General features: G+C 38.3%; 1 protein-coding gene across 1 annotated transcript in view; it reads left to right on the top strand.

Annotated features, from left to right (window-relative positions):
• Positions 1-14,067, top strand: part of GIPC2 (GIPC PDZ domain containing family member 2) — a 99,729-nt gene extending 85,662 nt beyond the window's left edge. The window contains 1 exon segment of the mRNA XM_027536803.1: positions 13,341-14,067. Within this exon segment, the coding sequence (XP_027392604.1) occupies positions 13,341-13,486 (146 nt within the window). The 3' untranslated portion in view covers positions 13,487-14,067.
• The last annotated feature ends 2,701 nt before the right edge of the window (positions 14,068-16,768 follow it).

The raw sequence follows: 16,768 nt of genomic DNA, 5'->3' as shown, positions 1-16,768 counted from the left end.
GGAGTGGGTAGCCTTTCCCTTCTCCAGGGGATCTTCCCAACCCAGGGATTGAAACCAGGTCTCCTGCATTGCAGGCAGATTCTTTACCAGCTGAGCCACAAGGGAAGCCCAAGAATACTGGAGTGGGTATCCTATCCCTTCTCCAGCAGATCTTCTTGACCCAGGAATTGAATAGGGGTCTCCTGAATTGCAGGCCAATTCTTTTCCAACTGACGTATCAGGGAAGCCCGCTTAAACTCAGGTAGTATATGTTAGAAAAATAATATATCTCTATTCAATTAAGAGGTTTTCATATTTTATAAATATTGTAAGATTCAGGCATTAGGATATCAGTTGCTGGGTCTTGATAAGCTTTAGGAAAACCACACTTTAAAAAAATGAGAACTTAAAGCAGTGCTCAGCTTTAGAACTTGATTTTGGGTATAGGTCCTATTGCTACTTAAGTATAAATTAGGCATAGCTAAATAAATTATATTTAACAATAAAACTTTTGTTATTAAAATACACAAGTGTACAGGGAAGAGTGTTGGGCAATGGTACAATAATTATAGATGAATTAAGAAAGAATCTTAATTAAAGTAAGATCCTTACTTTAAGGATCAATTTTCTTTCACTTTGACAAATTCAGGGCACTAAACATTTCTCACAAATTCCTTGTAAATTAACTAGTAATCACTTTATAAAGTTAATTAATCATCTGTAGCAAATTCTCCAATGACACAAAAAGTCATTATCATTATACATGATTAGCAATGTGATCAGTCACCTAGGGAGGTAAAGTTTAAGGAAAGTAATTATTTGGAGAATGTCAGCCATTGTTAAATTAGGAGTTTCTCTCATTATTCATATCTGATTAGCATGAAATATGAATCACAAATGTGACACTGATTCAACAGACAAATGAATATACTTGTTTGTATTCCAAGTATTTCTTAGCTTTCAGAAATGTTAAGTCTTAATGCAAATTACATTGATATCATGTTATTTTGGAGTTGTTAATATGCTTTTGTTAAAAATTTTAAGAAGTAATATGGCAATAAAAGGACTAAAACCTGAAACACTATCCTCAGAAAAGCACTAGTATGTGTTTACCATTCAGTTAAGTTCAGTTCAGTCGCTCAGTCGTGTCCGACTCTTTGCGACCCCATGAATCACAGCACGCCAGGCCTCCCTGTCCATCACCAACTCCTGGAGTTCACTCAAACTCACGTCCATCAAGTGAGTGATGCCCTCCAGCCATCTCATCCTCTGTTGTCCCCTTTTCCTCCTGCCCCCAATCCCTCCCAGCATCAGAGTCTTTTCCAGTGAGTCAACTCTTCGCATGAGGTGGCATTAGGAAATGGCAAACAATTTGAATGAGTTTATGAAGGGCTCCCCCGGTGGCTCAGTTGGTAAAGAATGCAGTCAGTAAAGAATACTTGCAATGCAGAAGACCCTGGTTCGATCCCTGGGGTGGGGAAGGTCCCCTGGAGAAGGGAATGGCTGCTCACTCCAGTATTCTTGCCTGGAGAATTCCACGGACAGAGGAGCCTGGCAGTCTTTTTGCGGGGTCGTAAAGAGTTGGACACGACTGAGCAACTAGCACTGTGTTCTTCTACTGCTATGAAGGGAATAGTACGTCATTTGGCTGTAAAGTTGTGACCTATTTCACAACCAACCCAATGTCAGTCGGTGTGGCTTGCCTTGGAATGTTATCCATGGGAGAAAATGGTTTCTGGAAGATTTTGAGTCCTGTAAGACCTTATATGGGATTGACCTAACTTAAAGGAAAGTTGTCAAGCAAGTTTCTTCATGAATATTTAAGGCAGTAGTGTAAATTGTATATGGAACTACAGTAGGTTCTGATGACACCAGTTTAATTTATAAAGAGATCTAGAAATGTGTCAGAAGGAAATTTGAATGATAGTTTCTCAGTAATTTTTTTCCTGTAAAATCTTATTTGCTACGTCACTTCAGTCATGTCTGCCTCTTTGTGACCCTATGGACTGTAACCCGCCAGGCTCCTTTGTCCATGGGATTCTCCAAGCAAGAATACTGGAGTGGGTTGCCATGCTGGAGATCTTCCCCACCTAGGTATCAAACCCATGTCTCTTATGTCTCCTGCATTAACAGGCAGGTTCTTTACCACTAGCACCACCTGGGAAACCCTGTAAAATCTTTAAAGATCTTTTAAAAGTGTATGATAATATTATTTAGAGATAATGACATTTCTTCCTAGAATTCTTTTCTTTTCTTTTTTTTTTTTTTTTCAGTGAATTCAAAGCAATGAACACTATAGAAAGTCATCCTTCTCAGATAAAGCCAAAGAAATTTTGGAAATAGATTTTCCTTAAACATTCCATGCTGGCTCTGTTTTTTGATGTTTGACACATATGTAAGTTGCTTGAAATGGGTTGATATTTATGGAAACTCTTAGGGAAACTAAGTGTTGGAGACCTTATGTAGAGGCACAGTTATAGATTTAATGGTTAAAATTAACAATAGTGGTCACTTCAGTTCAGTTCAGTTCAGTTGCTCAGTCGTGTCCGACTCTTTGCAACCCCATGAATCGCAGCACGCCAGGCCTCCCTGTCCATCACCAACTCCCGGAGTTCACCCAGACTCACGTCCATCGAGTCAGTGATGCCATCCAGCCATCTCATCCTCTGTCGTCCCTTTCTCCTCCTGCCCCCAATCCCTCCCAGCATCAGAGTCTTTTCCAATGAATCAACTCTTCGCATGAGGTGCCCAAAGTACTGGAGTTTCAGCTTTAGCATCATTCCTTCCAAAGAAATCCTAGGGCTGATCTCCTTCAGAATGGACTGGTTGGATCTCCTTGCAGTCCAAGGGACTCTCAAGAGTCTTCTCCAACACCACAGTTCAAAAGCATCAATTCTTCCGTGCTCAGCCTTCTTCACAGTCCAACTCTCACATCCACACATGACCACTGGAAAAACCATAGCCTTGACTAGACGGACCTTTGTTGGCAAAGTAATGTCTCTGCTTTTGAATATGCTATCTAAGTTGGTCATAACTTTCCTTCCAAAGAGTAAGCATCTTTTAATTTCATGGCTGCAGTCAGTGTCACTTACCTTTATCTAAATCCTGCTATGTGCCATTTTCTAGATTTGAGGACAGATTCAGAGACATTTGGTAACTTGTCCAAAATCAGCTAACAAATTAAGGACTGAGATTTAGTTTTGGGACTTTGATTCCAAGATTTTTCACCTGCAGTGGTATCTTATGTCTAAAAGTTATGTTTAAGTATTAAAAATGGAAAATATAAATTGACCTATATCACCAAAATAGGTTTGTAATTAATAATGATGTAAAGGTTATTGAGGGTGCCCCTCATAACTCAGGTGGTAAAGAAACTGCCTGCCAGTGCAGGAGACTCAGGTTTGATTTCCAGGTGGCTCAGCTGGTAAAGTATCTGCCTGCAAATTGGGAGACCTGGGTTTGATCCCTGGGCTGGGCCCTGGAGAAGGGAAGGGCAACCCACTCCAGTATTCTTGCCTGGAGAATGCCATGGACAGAGGAGCCTGGTAGGCTACACTCCATGGGGTTGCAAGAGTCGCACATGACTTAATGACTAAACCACCACCAGAACATGTTAGCTAGCATCCTTCATGGGGCCTTGGAACTTCCTCCTGGACCACTTTTCTCCCAGAGATCTCCAGATATTTACATGGCTCATAGTTACATGCATCTTCTGATATTTCCATAGCTCACTGCATCACTTTCCTCAAGACGTTCCAACTTCCCAGGTGATAGCAGTTAAGAACCTGCCTACCAATGTAGGAGATGTAAGAGACGTGAGTTCGATCCCTGGGTTGGGAAGATCCTCTGAAGGAGGGCATGGCAACCCACTACAGTATACTTGTCTGGAGAATCCCATGAACAGAAGAGCCTGGCGGGTTACAGTCCATAGGGTCTGAAAGAGTTGAATACGACTGAAGTGACTTAGCATGCAAAGATTATTCAGTAGTGGTATTAATATAAAGATATTCTCAGTATGGCCACTAGAGGTCAGCACTTAGCTGCTTTATGTGGTATAACAAATTCTGCATTTTAGTGGTATTTTTTTTTTTTTTTTGGCCAGGTTAAATTCAGGTGCTAAATATTGTTGTGGCATATTGCAGATATAATATAGTTAATAGATTAAAAGCATTTTAGTAGCTGTCACTATGTTAATGTAATAAAACTTTCTAAAAAGTACTTCCTTTTTTGAAAGTTTCTTTTGCTTTTCTCTTAAATCAGAGAGTCAATCTTTTATAATACCAGCTAATTTCTCTTGTAAAACATATTTAAAATCTATGTTTATAATTTATAGACATAGCAAATTTATGAACATTAGCAAACAATTCATAATTTGTTCAGAGCATGCTCTGTTCTTAATTTCTTTTAAAATATAATAGCAAATTACAGGTTTTGCAAAGATCTGTGGCACATTATATTACATACAATATTTCCAACATAACCATGAAGCTGCCTAATTGATACTTTTCTTGCTTCTACAAGACCAGGGGTTCATGGAAGGCAGATAACTTGCTCAGTTTTTAATCCCAGCTCCTACCCCAGTACTTCTCCCAGAGTAAATACTTGGTAAATGTTTACTGACTGAATGTCTGTTAAGAGGCACAAAAATAGTGAATCCACTGGGAGTAAGAGTCCTGATATCATTTTTGAAGCTTTAGCCATTGGGCAAATTATTAAACTTTGAACCATAATTTATTTGTCTTTGTAAAAGGGTATTTGTCTTTGTAAAAGGATATAATATTATTGGGTTGCCAAGGCATTACATTAAATATGTATAAAGTTTCTGTTGCATCATGAATAATAGGTATAGCTATTATCATTCTTAGCAATGATTACTAACAATTATTACTAGTAATACTGGTAGTGGTAGTAAAGGTAGAAACATGCATTGGGTCTGGCCAACTCTGAGGCTGTATTTAGGATGGGAGTTTTTCTTTCTGCTGTGCCAACATAGTGAGATTGTACAGTTTGGACTTTAAGGTTGTTGTTTGGGCATTTTAAACCATCTTCTTTTTTCTTTTTTTTCATTTTGTGACTAAGGAACACAAACCAGAGATTGCAAGTCAGGGTAGGTCAGGTCCAGGTTCCTGAGCTCAGTGTACTAGACCGGGCTGCTGAACTTCTTGAGGCACCAGAACCATGGAGCAAGTTGTTTCTTTTAGCTTGTGTGTGTGTGTGTGTGTGTGTGTGTGTGTGTGAGAGAGAGAGAGAGAGAGAGAGGGAGGGAGGGAGGGAGAGGCTGATTGATTCAGTGTCCGTCAGCGAACATCTGATCCTGGTCATTGTTTCCTCCAGCATTTAAGAGCATCAATCATATGCACCATTTTTTTCTGCTTCTGAATGGTCTGTAGATTTCCTTATATCTTTTATTTTTTGCTTTATTGAAATGTATTTATTTTTAATCGGAGGATAATTGTTTTACAATATTGTGTTTGTTTCTGCCAAATATCAGCATGAATCAACCATAGGTAAATGAATGTCCCCTTCCCCTTATATCTTTTATTTGTGCACATCTTATTTTTTCCTTAAAGAGATTGTATGATTGTCAGTATGATCTTCAGGTAACTGTCTCAATAAAGGCTGTCTATGAGAAAGGCCCTATGAGAAATATTTAGCATTGCAGCATAAACAAAATTCTGAACTTGAACCCTACTTTTGCAATATTTTAAGTTTTGGCTGCTCTTTCACATCCTGGCTACAGGATCAGAGTTCTGGGCCTCACTTTCTTGAGTGCATGCTAACTGCGCAGGTGCAAAAATTCTTTAAGTGTAATTACAAGGATTCTTTCTGTACCTACCCATCTACCAGCACATACTGTATATAAGATTCCAAACTAGTTCCCCTGGGCATAAAAGACTGACTAAACTTTCAAGATCTATTGGGAGTTTATTTTTTTAATAGGGGTGATATGTAGATGAAAATAATGACAATGTAGAGCAATGTTAAATATGCTCTATAAGACCTTATTCCTCAAAGTGTGGTCTAGGGACTGGCATTGCCTGAGGGTCATTGGAAATGCAGAATCTCAGACCTTATTGCAGAACTACTGAAGCAGTATGTGCATTTTGCCAAGATCTCAGACAATATGTTTACATATTCAAGTATGATAGCACTTTGAAGGCAGAAGGCTTTAGGGAATGCAGATATCACTTCCACCGGTTGGGGACCCAGAATTTCATGGAGGAAGGAGCCTTGAGGGAGACAAAGGAGTTTAGTGGTAGAGCTGGGATTAGGAGGAGGCTGTCCTGGGCAAAGGTAGGAAAGAGAGGAAAGATGGTTTTTTTGAGTTGTCAGATTTCTAAGGTACAGCATTAGTGCAAAGGAGTAAGCCATTTGGGAGGTGGGGGTACTTCAGAGTGCAAGACTAGGGTGTAGAGTTTTTAAGATTGTACCTGTGACCAAAGGAATATTTTCATATATGTGAATGACACAGTCCAGAGGTGGAGAGGAGCTTCCTGGTCCTTTCGTCTTATTACCTATAAGGATCAGAGCTGTCCTTTAGGAAGAGAAATCTAATGTGCCTCTGAGAGGTGGTTTGTGACTAGACCCAGAGATTAAAGAAATAGCATGGTATAACCTCAACAAAAGGTAGGGTAGAGAGATGTTCATCAGTCCCCAGCTGTTCCAGTCATTCCAGCTGAGATGCAGACATGTCAGTAAAGAAGCCGGCTGAGGCTTCATATGACTCCAACTCCTGGTGTTGACTGCAACAACATGAGAGACCCCAAGGGAGGACCGCCCAGCTGAGCACAGTCAACCTGCAGAACTGTGAGCCACAAAGGTTGGGGGTGGTTTACTGAGCAGCAACAGAAAACTGCGATGGGAAGCGATGGTGACATCTACCTTTTAGGATTGTCACAAGGGTAAAAGAAGATTTTTATTTGCTGAATCCTTATCCCACAGCCTGGAACAAAACAAGCCTTCATTGTATGTGTGTGTGTATTATATATATACACGTATATAATATATGCTATATATGTATATATAGCGTAAAAGGAAATAGTATGGTGGCAGTGAGGATGGAGTGAAGATTAGAGAGGTTGCTGAAATAGAATCAAGGGGAGGCAGTGTTTGGTACACAGGCAAGAAGAGAAAGGTAATAGGGAGAATGATTGCAGTGTTAATGACACTGGTAGCAACAGGAGGAGTAGCAGTTCATTCCGAGAGAAGTCATTTGGTTCCTTGACATGCTGGCTGAGATGCTAACAGAACACAACTAGAAGACTTGTGTACCCCTTATTCAGAAAGGAATATTGTAAACTTGTGAGGGAAGTCGGAGATGGAGCAAAGCTTCGGGACTTCTCTGCAGCAGCCATGGTGAAGCTAGTGTTGTGGTTAAGACCCAAGGCAAGACTACCTGAGGAGTGAAGGGACCCAGGCAGGTGCACAGGGAATGTCGTCTGTTTCCTGAGCACCTGGCTCTCACGGTGCGGAAATGCACTCTGAGGGCTGCTTTCCTCCTTTCTTGACTGTGATACTGTCGAGAGCAGCATTCCTTGTAGACATTAGAGTGTTTCTCAGTGGCATAGGAAATGATTTCTAAAATACAGCTGGTACCCACGAGCTCATATAGTTTTACTGCATCGAATAGGCCATAGCTAAAAAAAAAAAAAACACTCAAAAACTTTCTCTCCAATTTGGATTTATCTACTGTATTTTAAATTTTCTTCCATTGTGTGTGTAGAGGTCTCTCTCCCTAATATTTTATAATGGTGATTTTCAAACATACAGTATGGTTAGAAGACTTTTAAAATAGTATTTCATAGCAATTGCCTAGATTCTAACAATATTTTTATTTTATTTATTTTTTTCTCTTCCCTTTATTTTATTTTTTTAATTAAAATTTTTTTATTATTATTTTTTTACTTTACAATATTGTATTGGTTTTGCCATACACCAACATGCACCTGCCACAGGTGTACACGTGTTCCCCATCCTGAACCCCCCTCCCACCTCCCTCCCCATACCATCCCTCTGGGTCATCCCAGTGCACCAGCCCCAAGCTTCCTGTATCCTGCATCAAACCTGGACTGGTGATTCGTTTCTTATATGATATTATACATGTTTTTTTTTTATTAATCTATTTTTTTACTGAAATTGAAGTACATGCCAGGCACAATGCTAGGCTCTTTTCAATATATGACAGGAGAAGTCTGAAGAATCCACTTGAAGTTCAAGACTTATAACAGATTTACTTTACATGGGATAGTTATTTTGTTGATGGAAACAATGCACTGGTATTATTAATTCATAAGGTCATAAAAATGATAACTTGAGTTTATGATAAATATCAAAAGTTAAGATGAAAAACTATTCTAGAGATAGAAGATGGAAAATAACAAACCCAAGACCTACATTTTGAAAATGTCAAGCAGAATTTTGAGCTATCAACTAAAAATTAAACAAAAATGCAGATAATTAAGATTGTTGTTGTTCAGTCTCCAAGTCTTATCCTACTCTTCACCACCCCATGGACTGCAGCACACCAGGCCTCCCTGTCCCTCACCTTCTCCCAGAGTTTGCCCAAGTACATGTCCATTGAATCGATGATGCCATCCAACCATCTCATCCTCTGTCGCTCTCTTCTCCTTCTGCCTTCACTCTTCCAGCATCAGGGTTTTTTCCAATGAGTTGGCTTGTTTGCATCAGGTGGCCAAAGTATTGGAGCTTCAGCTTCAGCATCAGTCCTTCCAATGAGTATTCAGGGTTGATTTCATTTAAGATTGACTGGTTTCATCTTCTTTTTGTCAAAGGGTCTTTCTTTCTTTTTTTTTTCTTCTTTTATTATTTTATTTTATTTCATTTTATTTTTTAGCTTTACAATATTGTATTGGTTTTGCCATACACCAACATGCATCTGCCACAGGTGTACACGTGTTCCCCATCCTGAATCCCCCTCCTACCTCCCTCCCCATACCATCCCTCTGGGTCATCCCAGTGCACCAGCCCCAAGCTTCCTGTATCCTGCATCAAACCTGGACTGGTGATTCATTTCTTATACGATATTATACATGTTTTAATGCCATTCTCCCAAATCATCCCCCCCTCCCTCTCCCACAGAGTCCAAAAGACTGTTCTATACATCTGTGTCTCTTTTGCTGTCTTGCATACAGGCTTGCTTTAACGTACACTTCTCTTTTTACCCATGCTATGTAGAAATTTTTGTAAAAATGTAGTGTGATTGTAATATAAAATTTTTGTACTTCTTTTTCAGTAAATATTAAAACAAAAATATTTCCTCACGTTATTGCAAAGTTATAAACATTGTTTAAAATTACTTCAAAATAGTTCATGTAATTTATTTCATCATGCTAAAGGTGACTTCATGATCCTGTGTCTTATTAAATAAAAAAATGATTCTGTATCTTAGGTTTTTTAAAAACAAAATATGAATGCTAAATTCTTTTCTATTTTTAAGACTTTTTAAAAAAAGTATAGATTCTCTTATGTGAAGAAAATGAAGATACTGTGTTGAAGAGATATCTGTACCCTGTGTTTGTAGCAGCATTATTCACATCAGTCTAAGAAAATAGACTAAGGAAATAACCTAAGTACCTATGGGCAGGTGAATAAAGAAGTTGAGGTATATATACAATGGAATATTATTCAGCCATAGGAAGGAAATCCTGCCATTTGTGACAACATGGATGAGACTTGAAGACATGCTAAGTGAAATAAGTCAGAGAAAGAAAAACACTGTATGATCTCACTTCTATGTGGAATCTGAAGACAAAACCAAACACCAAAAACTAAGCTCGTGGAAAAAGATCAGATTTGTGGCCACCAGAGGTGGAGGGTAAGAGGAGGGAGAATTGGCTTAGGGTAGTTAAAAGATACAAGCTTTGAGCTGTAAGATAAATAAATACTAGGAATGCACACATGCTGACTATAGTTAACACTGCCCTAGGATATTTATGAAAATTAAGAGGGTAAAGCCTAAGAGTTCTCATTACAAAGGAAAAAACACTCTTTGGTATCTATGTGAGATGATGGATGTTCACTAAACTCATTGTGGTAATCATTTCATGATGTATATAAGTGAAATCTTTATGCTGGGTACCTTAAACCTGTACAAGAATGTATGTCAATTTTATCTTAATAAAACTGGAAGAAAACATACAGATTCTCAGAAGTGGAAATAGTAATAATAGATCAAAGGATGTGAACATTTAAAAGATAGATACTTGTCAAATTGTTTTTCAAAAGCCAAATTTATTAATACCAAGGTCCACACCAGTATATTTGAGTGTTTGCTTCACTATATCCTGGCCAGCCTTGGCGTACATTAAAAATACACAAAAGTTTTAAGAAACCTGGCAAGGCCTTTGGATTGGAACAGATCTGCCTGCAGCTGGACCTCCTTCCCTTTTGAAGTATGTATTTCTAGGTTAATGGTAAATGGAGAAGCTTTGGGGTCATGGTTGAAGCCTGGGGCAAGATGAGAGACAGGGGGATTATAAAGGGAAGAGATTCAATTTTCCCTCACTTTTTATTGCTTAAAATATTTTTTGAGGCAATCTCAAAACTTATAGAAATGTTATACAGTACAAATTTTTTTCTCTTGAACCATTTGAGAATAAATGAACAATATACTATTGCCCCCAAACACTTTAGTGTGTATTTCTTATAAACAAAGCTATTCTCCTGTCTAACCCTAACATAACTATCCAAATCATGAAATTAACATTGATACATTACTAACATCTAATCATATCCTGTTTTTATTTCACCAAGTACCTTAATATTCATTACAGCAAAAGAGCATGTTCAAAATCCTGTGTTATTTTTCCTTGTGTCAATTTGGAACAGTTTCCCAGCCTTGATTTTTATGACCTTCACACTTTTGGGGGGTACAAGTCAGTTATTTGTAGAATGTGCCTCAGTTTTGGATTATTTTTCCATAATAGCATTCAGGTTGCACCTCTGGCAGAAATATCATAAATGTAGTGCTGTGTTCTTTTCATTATATCTTACCTGGAGGCATAGGACTTTGATTTGTTCTGTTTATGATGTTATGTTGATGACTTCTTTAGGTGGTATCTGCTAAGCTTCTCCACTGTAAAGTTATCCTCTTCATAATAAGTATTTGGTGAGGATATATTTTGAGGCTATGTAAATATCCTGTTCCTTGTGAATCAACCAACCAAACTTTCATCCATCTATTTGTCAATCAACCAATCATTTCATTATGGATTCTTGGTTTCCTGTTTTGTTCAATAGGATTATAATCTATGACCATCACTAATTCTGATGCTCAGATTGTCCCTCATTGGGTCAATGGGAATTCTTCCATTCTGATTTCTGTGTCTTTTCACATGTTCCTACCATTTTTGGGGAGACATTAGTTTCTGGAGGAGACATTCTTGGTTCATATTGTACTTTGCCTACTCTAGCCCTGGAATCAGCCATTTCTCTGAGGAACTCTGATTCTTTTTAGGGGAGAATGATGTTTAACAACCAAGATCTGGGTGTTTTGTCTGCTCATTGCTATTGGGATGTCACTTCTCCCAGGCCCTCCCAGTGGATTGGGGAATGTGTGTGTTCATGTCTTTACCTCTATAGTTTTTCATCTCTCTCCAAAAATACGTATTTCACTGATCTCTACAATTCTAATTTAGCAGAGTTCATTCTAGTTTTCTCCTTTTTCCTGTTAATCTTTCCCTAACAGTGACAAAACTTGGTTCCCATTATTCAGTGTTTATATGGTTATGTGATCCGTGCCCATGTATATAACCAATGTCTCATCATTGTGGCTGCTGTCTTCCTCTCCCCTCCCCCATTTCCCCCTTCCCATACCTGGACTCCACCCTATATCAGGCTGTCCAGCCAAGAGGAAGCCCTTCTTTCTTAATTAGGACTTTGACCCCTGCCCCAGGTCACCCCATCCACATCCACTTCTGCTCTGATTATGGTGCTCCTCTATGGGCCACATCTCTTCCCTTCCCCCAGCCTACCCGTGTTAGTACTGAAATGTTTGAGATGAGAAACAGTTCTTAAATGTCCTTAAGAGATCTAGTGGATTTTCATTGGAAGGACCAACCTCTTGGCTCATTCATAGAAATCATACAACCTTTGGTTTGTTTAACCTTAACCTGAGGACTGCCCTGGTGGTACAGCGGATAAGAATCTGCCTGCCAATGCTGGGGACATGAGTGTGATCTCCGGTCTGGAAAGATTCCACGTGCCATGGAGCCACTAAGCCCATGAGCCGTAGCTACTGAGCCTGCATGCTGCACTACTGAAACCTGTGTGCCTAGAGCCTGTGCTCTGTAACAAGAGAAGCCACTGCAATGAGAAGCCTGCTTACCACAGTGAAGAGTAGCCCCTGCTTACACAACTAGAGAAAGTCTGTGTGCAGCAATACAGATCCGGCACAACTATATATATATGTATACATATATAATGGAGAAGGAAATGGCAACCCACTCGAGTATTCTTGCCTGGAGAATACCAGGGACAGAGGAGCCTAGTGGGCTGCCGTCTATGGGGTCGCACAGAGTCGGACACGACTGAAGCGACTTAGCAGCATACATATATAAACATTAACCTGGGGGAGACAAAGAGGCTGGGCTTTGGTATTTCCCTTTACCCAGCAGATTTTCACCCAAGTCCCAAATCGCATCCACACTGTCTCTTCTGGTAGCTAGTGCTTTAGAGGAATTACAAAAAGCCAGCTGTCTTATGGGGTCCCTGCCAGGTGGTGCAGGTCTCATGGGAATGTTTACTGCTGAAGATGCTGGTTTTCCAGACTTAAAATATGTCCAGGCAACTCATTAGAAAAACAGAACCAGGGCACCATCTTCACTTTCTAACCCAAACTGGAAATGGACTCAAAAAGAGCTACTTCAATTCCATGAGTAGACAGATTTCCCCCCCTTCTCTCCAGCTTGATTGCTCCATTACAAACTGTTATTCTTTGTCTTTTTTTATAGTTGTGGGTGGGGGACTGGCAGAGGGGACAGAATGAGCTAGTGACTATGGGGAAGTGGGGAAGGGTGTACTCTGGGTTTCCTGTCTGGGTTAGCCACAGGGTTTTCTTTTAGGAACTCTTGCTCCATCCACAGGAACACCAGAAGTTCCTACCTGATGGACTTCAAGACAGAGGAGGGGTCGGGGTAGCAGCTGCAAACCTGGGTGCAGAAGATAGATGGTTTAAAACATCTTTGCTAACTTGATATGTGATGATAGCATCTTATTTTGTGCTAGAAGTATGTATATATGTATCTGTGTAACTTTTAGAAAATGCTTTTCTTGTTGCCCTTTTTCTCAGTCCTCTGATGCTGTTTCATGTATCATTAATTTTTAAAAATTATTTTTGATAGCTACTACAATGTTTGAAGCTGGAAAGGACAAAGGTAATCCAGATGAATTTGCTGTGGCACTTGATGAAACTCTTGGAGACTTTGCATTCCCAGATGAATTTGTCTTTGATGTTTGGGGAGTCATTGGTGATGCCAAACAAGAATGATTACGATGCGAATGATCGACTCTGGAAGAATGAACCATTGTTCCTTAAGAAAAAAGTAAGATCTGCCTTCAGACACTGTTATGGACTCTGGCTTGGTTTTATGTGTATGAATACATTCTTTTGAAATATAGTCTTGATTTTTGGGCACTTTTTAAATGCAGTTGTATATGGAGTATGCTTAAGATAAATTACCTCAAATGTAACCAATTTTAATATTCATTCAAAAGCTTTTTAAAAGTTAGTTTTAGAGAGTATTTCTAAGTAGATAATTTTGTTTCCCATTGACAGCCGTGTTTTGTTTTTCACATAAAAGTTGATTGCAATAGCTTTGTAATTTTGCAAGATCTTAACTCAGTAAAAACTGGGATTGCAGTATAGTTTGCCTCATACAGTCTTCATTTTGTTATACTAGTTTTATCAGGATGAGTTCAGAACATGAAATGTGAATCATGCCTACTAGATGTCTAGTAACATATATATATTTTTAAACCTGCTGAGTAAGGGGAGGAAGATTCCTACAGCCTGTTTAAGTCTATGGCCTACTTTCTGTCTTTATTAAAACAAGGATTGATTAACTTTTATTTTTTGCTTCTTTGTAATTGCTTTCTTGATTCTTAAACTTGTTGAAATCTATTGTATATGTGTTTGCATGTGTAGAAGAAGGTGAAAAAGAGGAAGATAGGTTAGAAAACACTAATATTTAATTTTTTTTAGCAGTTCTTACAACATTATTTCTTTTCCACTCATACCTACTCTTATGTTACCCTTTATAAGCATTCCAGAGAAAGTTTTTTATAGTCTTTGTAGAACTTTTCTTTTGAAAGATATTCACTCAGAAAATAGCTGTGTTTGAGGACATTTTTGGGGGTGGTTAAAGAGCAAAACTTTTAAGCCTCCTGAACTTTTAAGGAGATGCTATCAGAATAGATTTCCCCCAAGTGAAAATGCAGGAGGAAGGGAAAGTTGAGAAAAATATGTTCTATTACTTTGGAGTTCTAATGCACTCTCTCTAAAACCTTACATTATTGAGAAAATTGAGGGTAAATGACTGTCTTATCACTGTTACTTGACATTTTACAGATGTAAGGGAAATGGAAATGAATGGTTTCAACATAGATCACTTAATAAGGCAGAGCATGGTGTGACCAAGCATTTTTCTAAAGTGTTAGATGGAAAATGCTGCATGCTGCCATAGTAATCGGAAATAATAACCTGTGTGAGGTATATTCTAGGAAATCATAAGTAGTTCCCTTTTCATGCTGGGTTAATGCTTAGATAACTTGTTTTCTGGTGCAACTTCAGTTTTACTGCCTTCCACCCTCTTTTTCACATACATTTAATTCTTTGAAGCTTGATATTCTTTGTCTCATTGATCTGAAACCTTCACAGAAACTGTTTGTCATTAACATGTAACAAAAATAGTTTATAGGAAGTGGATTGTCTTACTGCCCTTGCCCATCATTTGGAAATAGGATCCAGCTCAGGCTGTAGTAATTTGTTGCTACTTGTTTAGTGAATTTCTTTTGGAGGTTCCCACGTACCTGTTAATTCTTAATACCATTTCTTGTAGAAGAACATACTATAAAAGAGCTGATATTTTTTGGGATAGGGAAGTTATTGGATGACTTAGGAGGTTCACAGAAATATTTCAGTTTAAACAAAACAAATTTTTTGGCACTAGATGTTAGATCTGAAATGATGAGGCATTGTTTATTATTGATGCTGTCTGGTTCTCTTTCTCTTTTGGATATGGATGAATGCTGACACTTGGTGCAAATTCCCTGTGATTTATGGAATCCCGTATTTACAAAGTGGTTGTCCTTACCATGATTTCTCTAGAATTTTGATGTGTAAGGTACTGACAATCATGTACAATTGCAACGGTAACTTGCTTGTTAACATTATATGAGCATTTATCATTAAGGGTCTTAGCTGGGCACAGGTGCTTTCTTAGTAATAGGTTTTTGCCTTGAAATGTTCTCTTTCACCTCTACTGCTAAACTGATAACAAGGTCAGTTTCTTTATGTCATTTTGTTCTCTTACCTGAAAATATCTCTCTTTTTTGTGCCTTTGGTAAAATTCCCAGTGCATTAAAAAAACAGGTTTCAGGTCTTACAGTCTACAAGATGGGGATACCCTTCTACTGTTACAATGACACGGACATTTTTTTAACTGTGCCATGTTTCTGGGAACCACTAAACATTTTCAGAATTCTGTTGTTTTTTCTCAAAGAACTTTTTTTTCATAGTGGAGGATGATTGTTTTATTCTTTTTAAAATTTTGATTCTTGTTTTATTTATTTTATTCTTGTTTTCCTTTCACACAAAACAGCACCTTTCAGTGGCCACTAAGACCTCACTCCATTTTTTTTCCCCCCATGGAGAAAAATCAAAGGATGTTTGAACTTTGGGTTCTTGAGCATAGCTTGGGTCTGACCAGGTTTACACATTCTGATGATTACAAATGAGTACATTTTGGGTTTCTGTGATGTTTCAGAAACACCGTTATATAATTATACCATGTGAAACTCTTTAAGAATTCAATTATAAAAGATTTAATCAGTTAACCTCTTTTTGAAGCTGCTATAGCCAATAGTTTAATGTGACAGATATTTAGCTAAATAGAGATAATTTTTCCAAATAATGTTTAATTTGCAGTATTCCCCCACACCTTTAACAAGTAGACATTTTCCAAGTGAGGCACATTTATTTAGCTTGTTGTTGTTGCTAGACCTCCATCAAGTCCAGAGAGGGCCTTCCTGTTTCCTTCAGTTATTGCCTCCCTAGCATAGTAGCAAAATGAATTTCATCTGCAAATGGTGTTTTCAAAATAATGGTTCTTCTAATAGAGCACAATTATCCACCAAAGATGTAAAAGAATGATCATATGATTACCCTTTCACTCAGTGATACAGCTGAAAAATATGGATACTAATAGTATGCTGTGATTCTGGAGGAAGTAATAGATTAAAAGGACAGGTGAGTATTTTACTCAAGCTGTGGGTGAGTAAGGAGATAGAAGCTGCTATTCAACTCACAGTCCCAAGTATTAGTGCTCTGTGTAAAATGCACTTTTATTATCTTCTTGACACAGGTTGAAAGTGCTATCAGAGTAATTTATCATGATTATAAAATGTTTCTAAGATTGTGAAGTGTACCAGTGGCACAGCCTGTCCCTACCTGTTACCTGAAAACCTAGTTCCAAGAAATGACTCACGGTTATTATCTGCTAGAAGGGCAAGCAAAAGTTGAATATGACATCTTTATTTCATTGGAGGCATT

Source organism: Bos indicus x Bos taurus, chromosome 3, assembly GCF_003369695.1.
Source record: "Bos indicus x Bos taurus breed Angus x Brahman F1 hybrid chromosome 3, Bos_hybrid_MaternalHap_v2.0, whole genome shotgun sequence".
Lineage (NCBI taxonomy): Eukaryota > Metazoa > Chordata > Mammalia > Artiodactyla > Bovidae > Bos > Bos indicus x Bos taurus.
This window is presented reverse-complemented; position numbering and strand designations above follow the sequence as displayed.